Source organism: Heptranchias perlo, chromosome 15, assembly GCF_035084215.1.
Source record: "Heptranchias perlo isolate sHepPer1 chromosome 15, sHepPer1.hap1, whole genome shotgun sequence".
In the NCBI taxonomy this organism is placed as follows: Eukaryota; Metazoa; Chordata; class Chondrichthyes; order Hexanchiformes; family Hexanchidae; genus Heptranchias; species Heptranchias perlo.
Genome location: NC_090339.1, coordinates 59,165,747 through 59,176,361, shown reverse-complemented (window position 1 = coordinate 59,176,361; position 10,615 = coordinate 59,165,747). Strand labels below are relative to the sequence as shown.

At 40.7% G+C, this 10,615-nt stretch overlaps 1 protein-coding gene across 4 annotated transcripts in view; it reads left to right on the top strand.

Moving 5' to 3' along the window:
• The first annotated feature begins 3,406 nt into the window (after positions 1 to 3,406).
• The window catches only part of fmr1 (fragile X messenger ribonucleoprotein 1), a 46,339-nt gene continuing 39,130 nt past the window's right edge, over positions 3,407 to 10,615 (top strand). The window contains exons 1-2 of one of the 4 annotated variants that reach the window (XM_067997317.1): positions 3,407 to 3,730; positions 9,647 to 9,699. In XM_067997317.1, the coding sequence (XP_067853418.1) occupies positions 3,680 to 3,730; positions 9,647 to 9,699 (104 nt within the window). In that variant the 5' untranslated portion in view covers positions 3,407 to 3,679. The remainder of the gene's footprint in view (positions 3,731 to 9,646; positions 9,700 to 10,615) is intronic. The other 3 variants (XM_067997315.1, XM_067997314.1, XM_067997316.1) reach the window with 3 other exon arrangements.

Here is a 10,615-nt window from a genome sequence, read left to right as displayed (position 1 = left end):
CCATTGCATGCTGGTTGAAAACGTGTGTGTGTGTTCTTTCCATTCAAAAGTCCTGTGTCAACAGCCTCAATTGTGATGCCTGCCTTGTCACGTTTCTAAAAGATCTTCCTTTTAATGACAGCTGTAACTCTGTATCTCCACTCTCTAGTCATTAGGTGACATTGTGGAGCAGATTTGTCAACCATCATCTGATTTTTTTTTTCATCCACTGGGGTATTATTTCCGCAGAGTCCTTCGGCGTCCAGTTCCCAGACCTTGATTTCCAACCCAATGCCTCTAGATCCCCAGACTCCTCTCCTAGTAACCCCAGTTACCAGGGTCTTCCCCCAGTGTTGCTAGAAACTGCCTCTCCAGTATTCCCAGGAGCCCCCTTCCAGTGCTTCCAGACTATGCGAGCTCACCTCAAAGTACTGCCAGACCTTGAAACCCCATCCTGATCTCAGGGCTTCTCGCAATGCTGATAAATCAATGCTCCTGGTAATACTACTTCCCTTGTCTTATAAAACCTGCAACTCACTGGGAGATCTATTACTTTGAAATAAAATCTTTTTCTGCATTTCAACTGGAAATATGATTTAGATGCTGTTTGTATTCATTTACAGCTACTGTATGCAACAGTTCCTCCAATTGTACCATACTAAACTCTTCAAGTGCTGCTAATGAGATTACTTTTGGCAGCATTTGGTTACTTGTGTCGCTACTGACATTTTATTAGGTGCTTGATCAATTTAGGGTTACCAAACATTGCCATTGTTACTCCAAAAATGCATCCAGGTCAGGCCACAGTGTTAAGCCTCCCAACTGACTAAAACAAGAGCCTTCAGAACTATTTTTCAACCAATCACAGACTCTTGTAATATAAAATGAATCCAACATCAGTGTTTAATGGGATAGTGGTAGAAATAGAAAAAAATGTGTAGCAGTGTTATTTAAACTTAAAATAAATATTTTAAAAAATGAAAACAATGTATTTAGGTAACAAATCATGCAAAAAGTTAAACTAAAGAAAGACACGAAGACTTGCATTTATATAGCGCCTTTCATGACCTCAGGACGTCTCAAAGCACTTTACAGCCAAATGAAGTACTTTTGAAGTGTAGTCACTGTTGTAATGTAGAGAAGGCAGCAGCCAATTTCTGCACATCAAGATCCCACAAACAGCAATATGATAATGACCAGATAATCTGTTTTTAGTGTTGTTGGACAAATATTAGCCAGGACACCAGTGAGAACTCCCCTGCTCTTCGAAATAGTGCCATGGGATCTCTTACATCCACTTGAGAGGCCAGATCCTGCCTCGGTTTAATGTCTAATCTGAAAGAAAGCACCTCCGACAGTGCAGCACTCCCTCAGTGCTACACTGGAGTGTCAGTCTAAATGTTGTGCTCAAGTTTCTGTAGTAGGTCTTGAACCCACAACCTTCTGACTCAGAGGTGAGAGTGCTACCAACTGAGCCACGGCTGACAACTTTATAAAGTAGCACATATAGAAGAAAGAAAAATATCAAAGAAGGGAAAATACATGGAAAAAAGGCAGAAGTTTTAAAAATGTTTTACATTTAAGATGTCTAAAAATACTCTTTTAGCAGTATAATGCAATTATAGTTATAAAATTACTGTCATCTGAGTCGGATTATTACCATTGTGTCATGCGATGTTTCAGCATTAGAGTGTGGAAACTTTAAAAAAAACAGCCAAGGGAGTACAGAATTCCCTGGAGTGAGCAACTAGGGGATTCAAAAGTACCTGCCATGGAAACTTTACTTCATACAATATATTAACTTAATAATAGACACCACTCATCTTGAAAAACCACATACTGTACATTTTGGTCATGTCATGCAATACATTGGACTTTAACAGACTTTAAAAAAGTCTATCTGTAACCCCATTCAATGCAATCTGGTAATTAAAATCCAAACAAGTGTTTTACAAACCACTCAGTGCGAATTCATAGGTCTCTTTTGGGGGGAGGGTTTTTTTCCTACTTTTGTTAAACAATTGATTATCACTAGCCAAATGTCTGCTTGGCTCATATCTGTACAGTGGTAAGGAAGTGCTGCATTGTCAGAGGTTTTATCTTCTAGATGAGATGTTCAATCCTCTCTGCCCGGTCAGATGGATGTAAAAGATACTATGAACAAGAGCAGGGAGTTCTCCTGGGGTTTTGGCCAAGGATTGCTCTCTCAACCAAATGTCATTCATTCATTCATTTGCTGTGATTAGTGTCTCTTACCCCTCCCTCTATTTTTAACTTTCATTCTTTTCTCAATCTTACTAAAATGTCTGTTTAAAAAAAAAGGCTTGCATTCACATGGCACCTTTCACCACCTCAGGATGTCCCGAAGTGATTTACAGCCAACAAAGTGCTTTTGAAGTGTTGTAATTTTGACCTTTCAATCTTCTGATGGAGAGTACACGCACTAAACATTACAATCTATCTATTTGCTTTATAGATGCTGGCTGACCTGCTGTGTATTTCCAGCATTTTCTATTTTGATTTCAGATGTTTCCTTTTGGCCATTTGCAGAATCTTGCTGTGCACAAATGTGCCTACATGACAACAATGATCACAATTACAAATGGAATCTATTGGCGATCAAGTACTTTGGGATGATGGGGTAAGATGCGAAAGGATGAAAGCTCCTTCTTCGTTCTAGTTTTTCAAATACACAGTAAAAAAATAAATTGCATTGCATGTAAAAAAAAAAGAAACTATTGAATATTTAGGATAAGTTAGATGCAATCCAATCTTAATATGCTACTAAATATTAGTTTGTGTTAACCTTTCTTGCACTATGTTGCACCTGGACAGATCAGCTTGGTGGGTTTCTGGCGAGAGCAATAACAACAGTGGGCAGGCCCCCGCTCTTTCAAGGCAAATTACAAGCTCCATATATTCCTACGAGATGTGTGAAATCTGGTTTTACTTCCCGCTCACGCCCGTCTCACTCCTTGCCGGACGGACTAAAATGAAGCGCCCAGCAGGCCTCGACTAGGCCCGGCTCCGTCTGTTACAAAGTGGGCGCTAGGCCTCAGACAACAGGACCGGACCCAACCTCAAAACCATGGCAACCCCCAAAACCAACTGGCGGCGGTCCAGCAATGGGGAAGAAACCCCGCCCCTTTTTACTACGCACTGTTTGGGCTGAGGTGGGGAGGGGGGGGGGAGAATGATTTACAGGGAGCGCGATTGGCTAATCCACACGTCAATCTCCCTCAGTACCCCACCCCTTCCCTGCTTCTGCGCACTTGATTGGCTGGATTGGACGCATCGTGAGCGGTTGCGATGACAATTGGCTAACCCTCACGTCAATCTCTCTTGAGTCCCTCCCTCCCTCCTCCTGAGAGAGCTGCCAAGTTCGAAGCGCGTCTGTTTACGGGCGGCGGCGGCGGCGGCTGCTTCTTCGCGTGACCGCGCACGGACGCGCGCGCGCGGTGGTGAAGAAATTCAATGTTTTAAACCCCGCTAAACCGAGCCAATTAATAATTATTTTTTTTTTTGAGGAGGAGGAGAGGTGTGAAAAAAATGCCTTGACACCGGATTTTAAAAATACGGAGCGGCGCGCGAACCCGATTAACGGCGCGGGTTCTGTGGGTCTGGCGGCGCGGCGCCGATCGCGGGATCGCGCCCCCCCCCCCCCCTCTCTCCGGCCCCAGAGTGCATTGCTGCAGCCAAGATGGAGGATTTAATGGTGGAGGTGCGCGGCTCCAATGGAGCGTTTTACAAGGTACTCGGCCGCTGCCTCTGCTCCGCGCTCGGCGTCTGCTTCGCCCGCCCACCCCCTCCCCGTTTCATTTACCCCATCAACCACCGCCCCCCCCCTCTCCCCCCAACTCCACTCCACCACCGGCGCGGTTGGAAGATTTTTTTTTTGTCTATCGGGAGGGTTTTACCTCAGAGCCCAGGGGCGGGCGGGCCTCCTCGGTTGGCCTAAGCTGCTGTTGCTGTTGTCGCCGCCGCCGCCGCTGCTGTTGTTGTTGTTTGCTGCAGCGCTGGTTGTTCTGTGTGATTATAATGGGATGGATTGGGGGGGGGGACCTGAATAGAACTAAATAGAGGCTGGTTGCGTGGAGGCTTGTGAGTCTGCACCTTTCAAGCTTGGCAGTAAACGAATGTTCCCCCTCTCCCTCCCCCCTTTTTAGTGTTTACACTTTTCGTTTCAGGCGCCTTTTTTTATTTGTGGGAATGCTGGCCTGCAAATGGGCAGGCAGAGAGGGAGAGGGGGAGGGGGGGAAACAACTGTTGCTGGTGTCAATTGCTTTTGTTATGGCTTTGTGTGTATGTGTGGATTTATCCACGTTGGCTGTGTTCACGAGCCGATGTTTTGGACTATTGATCCAAGTTACAGTTTAGTGTATAATACACAGTTCAGTAAAATCTGATCCCCACCTCCCCCCCCCCCCCCAATAAAACTTGGTGTTCAAAATAAATTATGCAGTTCCCACTTTAGTCGTGATCATGTTTTAACGTATTGGAATTTAAAGATTTAGTAGTAGGGCATACTGCCCAAACGGTGTCAGTGGAAATGATTTTTCCTGTTTCTTTTTAATTAATTGCCTATGTCACACTAGATAGTAATTTGGAGTGGCTCTGAATTTACTGTAAATGTGAATACTGAGTTAAAAAGTGTTGGATTCTCTTTCCAAACTTTTCTATCATGGGACAATTCATTAACTACAGTTTAGTGATTCTTTTTTCTCTAATTACCCAAATCCTAAAACACTATGACTATCTGAAAATAGTAAAACAAATTTCTTAACTTTACAATGTGGGCCCCCCACACTCTCACGCACTTTTGATTCTTAAATCATGCTGTTCAGTTCCCATTATATATGTATAAAACAGAAAATGCTGGAAATACACAGCAGGTTAGGTAGCATCTGGACAGAAACAGTAAATGTTTTGAGTCAATGACCTTTCATCAGATTATAGGTGTTCTGCATCAGGCATCATATTCCCTGGCAAATGACATGACATTATAGGAAATGGCAGATGTAGGTGAGTGTGTTCCAAGCTGTAAACTAATCAGATGTGCAGTGGATCATAGGGAAGCTTTGCTTTAACATTTATGATGGCCTCTAAATTCTTGTGGGTCCAAGCCCCACTCCATGACCATTTAGGCTGATCCTTCAGTGCTGCATTGTTGGAGGTGCTGTGGCTTTTTTTTTGGATGGGATGCTGAACCAAGTCCTGTCTGCCTGTTCAGGTTGATGAAGATCCCATTGTATTGTTTGAAGAGTGGGGAATTCTCCTGGTACCTTGGTCAATATTCAATTCACAACCAAGTTGTGCAAGGCAGGTTAACTTGTCACTTACTTCATTTGCTGTCTGTGGGACCTTGTGTATAAATTGGCAGCTGTGCTTAGCTACAAAACAATAGTGACTAATTGTCAAAAATAATTAATTGGCTGTGAAATGCTCTGAGACGCTCTGAAAATGTGCTATGTATATCTTAGTAGGTACACTACAAGAGGAGGTCATTCAGCCCATCATGCCTGTGCTGGCTCTATCCAATTAGTCCTATTCCCCTGCTTTTTCCCCAAATGCAAGTTCTTTTTAGCTTCTTTAAAAATATTGTGTGTAGAAGTGCTTGCATGCTTAATCTTTTTATAAATTGGAATAAACATAAAACCAACGTTGTTAATACCTAAAACAAATGAAGTAAACTTTACAGTTAGAAACAGTATAGTATGCCAATAATATTGGACAGGCAATGCTGCTGGGAGCTGTAAGTGCTCTATTCTGTACCTGAATGGAGGTGTACAGTAATACAGGGTTGTTTAATTTTTTTAATAAAAAAGCAGCCATGAGTTAACAATATCAGAACACTCATAGATAAGAATTAGATACTTAGTTGGGACTTTGATAGAGGAAAATATACTTTTAAAGAATGAAAGGAAACAGGACAGAGTCCAGATATTGTGTTGGAGACTTTACTGAAGTGTTATAAAGGTTTGTCCTTTATCTTTGCTTTCTGATATTTGTAGAACTTGGCCCTGTAGGAAATTTTTTGGGACTATTTTCAGACAAATTTTTGTCAAGCTTGTGGGCAACCTCTTCCTGATGAAATTTCTTCCAAAGCTGTTGCTCTTTTTTTTAATTAAAATAAATTCACTGTATACTATCTTGTTTTGGGAAGCTAACTTGCTCCCAGCTTCTCTCAGCGTTGCAGCCCAGGTGAGTTTTTGGGAAATTGCAGTGTGGGCAATTGTGAAAATGAGCCTGTGGCAGTCGCTGAGGTTCAGCACCACCAGGCCAGGTTCAGCATGTCTCTTCAGCTTGATAATACTTGAAATATTTTATGTGGATTTTTAACTTCTTGACTGCAGTATTTAGCCTGATTTTAGTGTTGATGTAACTAGGTTAAAGCTGAAGGAGACCTAGGGGTTTTAATGAGCTTGGACAAAAGTGTCTGACCCGTGCAGGGGCAGCAATCAACCAAGCCAATGAAATGGTAAACTATAGAGCTAAAACAAGAGTACAAGTCAAGAGACTGTTGTGATCAAAGTATACAGTGTTTGGTTCTACTGAGATACTAAGGAGACTTTCAAGTGCTGGAGGCAGTGCAGAGAAGACATACAAGGCTGGTCCCTAGTACTTGAGATCTAAATTATGAGGAAAGACTGGAGAAACTTGGAATCTTCAGGCTGGAAAGGAAATATGAGTGATTTTGTAGAGGTATGCAAGATAAGGATATGGAAAAGGTAAATCCAGAAGATTACTTTAAACTAAATTGTGCGAGTAGGACGAGGACACTGGATCAAACTAGTAAAAAGCAAAAAAAGGATGATCAGGAAATTCTTCTTCACACCGAGTGATAAACAAAGAATGAGCTTCTGGGTAGAGTAGTGGAGATGAAAATAATGTTGGAATCATTTTTTTAAAAAAAACTATTAAGCCTGCAATGGGGGAACTGTTTCGTCCTTTGGATGGATGAATTAAGATGGGCCAAATGACTTCTCATCTGTAATTGTCTTACAAACTTGTAAATTGACCATTCTCTGTACTATTTCAGTCTCAATATTGTTTGGTTTGTGCTGAAAACTCCAGTTGAAATTACCACTGGTGTGGAAGAAGCCAGATATGCTAATGACTGGGTGCGTAACGGTCTGATGCATTGGTGAATGCATACTGTGACTAATTCTATACACCCACCTAGTGCAGGGTTTATTTTATCATTTATTTCCAACAGTCGTGTACGTTACCAGATATACTGCGCATATTGATACCAATACATTATTATAGGAAATATATCTGCTTGAGTTAATGCACAAGTGTGATACTCTTAATCTATCACCTCAAAATGCTCCAACCACTAACAGTCTAATCACTTAATGTTATATGGCTCAAAATGTTCCCTCCAGACACAATCCAAGTTGGGAGTTTTCAGTCCAAGTAGACATAAAATGAAAATTTTGAACATATTATATTGCACTGTACTGGAACGTAGTGATAAAACAAAGTACATTCTATCCCCCTCTTTATGGTATAGATGACATGATAGTCCTGCTGAATTATTCTGTGTACAGTGCCAGATTTTTTTCCAATGACCCGTTTAACAGATGGTAATGGGGTGTGTATTAAGTTAAATACTGTTTAAATGAATTGTTAGATGAAATTGCTACAGTACTGATCTTTTATAATCCAGGACAGTATGGAAGTATAAGAACTGATCACTATAATCAGATTGTTGAGTCAGCCAGTACAGTTTGCACATTTGATCCAGTCACTTAGATCCTGTGTTGCAAAACCTTCCTGCCATCTTTGTTTTATTGCAATCATTGGAATGTATATTTACTTTGCAACTTGGCAATCAACATAATTAGTTTGCTCAATGCAATCTTAGTTGGCTCTACTGAGTACTGCATTCCCGATCCAAGGTTGGAATATTGTGTGCTTGATTGAGTTTTATCAGTACATCATTATTCTTTTCGGTATTTTTTTTTGCCAAGTATCAATTTTTAAGCTGTTATACTGTCCCTTTTTTCTCAGTTTGGTAAAATCAGCTCCAGGGGAATGTCAAGTTTTTGGGATTATCTTGCATCCAAGCTTTGTACTGGTAGTTGCAGCTTCAAATTTTACTTTTCTAGTGGTAATTTTCTTAGTTGCTTCTTTGTAAACCATGCCTTCTGATCTTTTTTCTTCCTGTTGAAGTAATTTTTTTTCCAAATCTGAACTACTCGGAAACAGTATTTTAAAATCCTCTTTAGGATTATGTAGCTGTGCCCATCTGTCTGAATTTTAATGATTTATACAAAATGGTGTACTTGTACTGTGCAATAACCTTGCCACATTTTCTGAAATTTTGTTTGAATGCTTGTTACTGAACTCTGAAATGGAGGTGGGTAAATCTATGGAAACTATTGGAGACATGTTATCCTGGGTCTACATTTACTTAGAAGGTTCTAAATTCTGCCCTTGCCAGTGGTTATGTGGGTTAGAGCTCCAGCTTGCACAAAGTGGATGGAAGCAAAATGGTTCCCAACTACCCCTTCTCCTTCCTGTTCATCTCCATTCTCCTCCCCCACGCCCCCCCCCAAACTCTATCGAGTTCCTGTTCTCAACTACCACAGCATGCGAAGGCCAGGCAGCCTCATGTAAAATGGTTACTTTTCTAGTGCAAATAAATGATGTTGTGGTCAGAATAGGTGATGATCGTACACATGATGGAACTGACCATTCTGTGGATGGCAAGGTTAGAGATGATGCATGAAAGAAAGCTGGTGAAGTATGTTGAACCGTGGGCTCAAAAGTGTAAGGCATGTAGTGGAGGTAAAATGTCGGGGATTAATGGGAGCATGGGCAGGGAAATTCTTAAGGCAGGGAGTAAAAAGAGCTGCGGCTGATGGTGTGGTGAAGAGGATTGAGAGTGCAATGGAGAAAGCACCAGGATGCTAACCTTTTATATGAGAAGGGTTTGGGAGTATGAATTGTTGATGCCAATGTTCGGTGACACTCCAGTAGCTTGCCTCCAAGTTGTGAAATTTGTAGAACCACCAAATGGCATTAATGCCTGTTAACACCTATTTGCCTTGCATAGTTGGAAAGTAATGCTTTTTCCTGTTTGTATTTATGGAGTTGGATTAATGCTAGGTCACTCTTATGCATTTGTAGTCACCAGCTAAGAATGAGAACTGGGAATAAGTTGGCCCACAAGAGGAGGAAGCAAAAAAAAATGTAACAATTACTCCTTTCACAGATCTGTTTGTAAATATTTGCTTCCTTTTTAAACAAGAAACAAAAAGCTTTTTTCCCTCTGTTATAAGTTTGTTTTCATGCTTTGGTAGAGTTCAGGTTAAGTATCAATTGTTTTTGTGCTATTGTGCAAATATTTATCCTCCGAAAGCTTGTGATTTTAAATAAAGCTGTTGGACTATAACCTGGTGTTGTAAGACTCCTTACATTTGTCCACCCCAGTCCATCACCGGCATCTCTACATCATCTTTAATATGATCAATATTGCATTTATTTGCAGTAACCTTTCAGATCACAAAATAATGCTGAGTTGGTATTTGTTTACCTAACATGACTTGAAACGTATATACGTCACAGTAATCTCTACTAACAAGTACATTTTCCACAAACTACGTTTATTTTATCACTTACATTTTTATGTGCTTATTTATCTTTTTATTTCTTGCAGGCATTTGTGAAGGATGTGCATGATGAGGCTTTGACTGTTGCTTTTGAGAACAAGTAAGTCCTTATCTTGCATGGTATTTCCTTTGATACAGGACTGCTTCTTGCTAGTTTTTGAAGGGAACGTAAAGTTTCAATTGAGAGTAGAAATGAAAGCCGCATGATTTCCTTATTTTTATTCATTGTTCAGAGTATTTGTAAACATTTTCTGGATAGAAGTAAATTTGTTTTGTTTCCTAGACATTTTTCTCTTCTATTCTTTTGAAGGAGTACTGTCCTCTAGTATCGTGCCCAAATATTAATTTTCACCTGCGCTCCCGCAATGCTTTTCAGCGTGGCTGATCCCAATCTTATTCTTATCCAATGTCCACACACACTTGCGCTTCCAGCAATGGTCACCAGTTAGCAATAAGGAACTCTGCCAGTTTTTCTCTGCCCTGACCTATGGATGCAGAGGCCAGTTGTAGCAACCCTAATGCCACCCTGGTTTAAATCAGCTAACTCAATACAGGTCAGGGATAAAATCTAGAATTTTTCCATGTCTCAACTGGGTAAACTTGTTGGGTTGCTGGGGGAGCCTTGTGGTGAAGCTTTATGGGTGAACTTGCTTTTAAATAAACTTCAGTTCCTTTATTTGCCAGTAGGTTCTCAGGTAGCACCTGACTGACTTATAGCCAATTAAGGCCTTCTGAGCTGGTTGTAGTGTTTTGAATTTTTGAAGGCTTGTTCTGATGTTGATAACTTGCTGCAAGGACAATTCTTTTTAGCCCTGGAAGTTTTTAAGAAAAATTATGTTCCAAATGCAAGTCACTGGCTCACTGTTATCATTAATTTTGTATTTTCTCTTATAATATGTTTTTTTTAAAGTGAGGAATTTAGTCAACTGCTCCTTTTTAAAGTTTTAGGAATAAAATTTCTCCTTAGTCCTATGATCAGATGAGAGGGTAGGGTGACCCAACACTGACCTAACAAG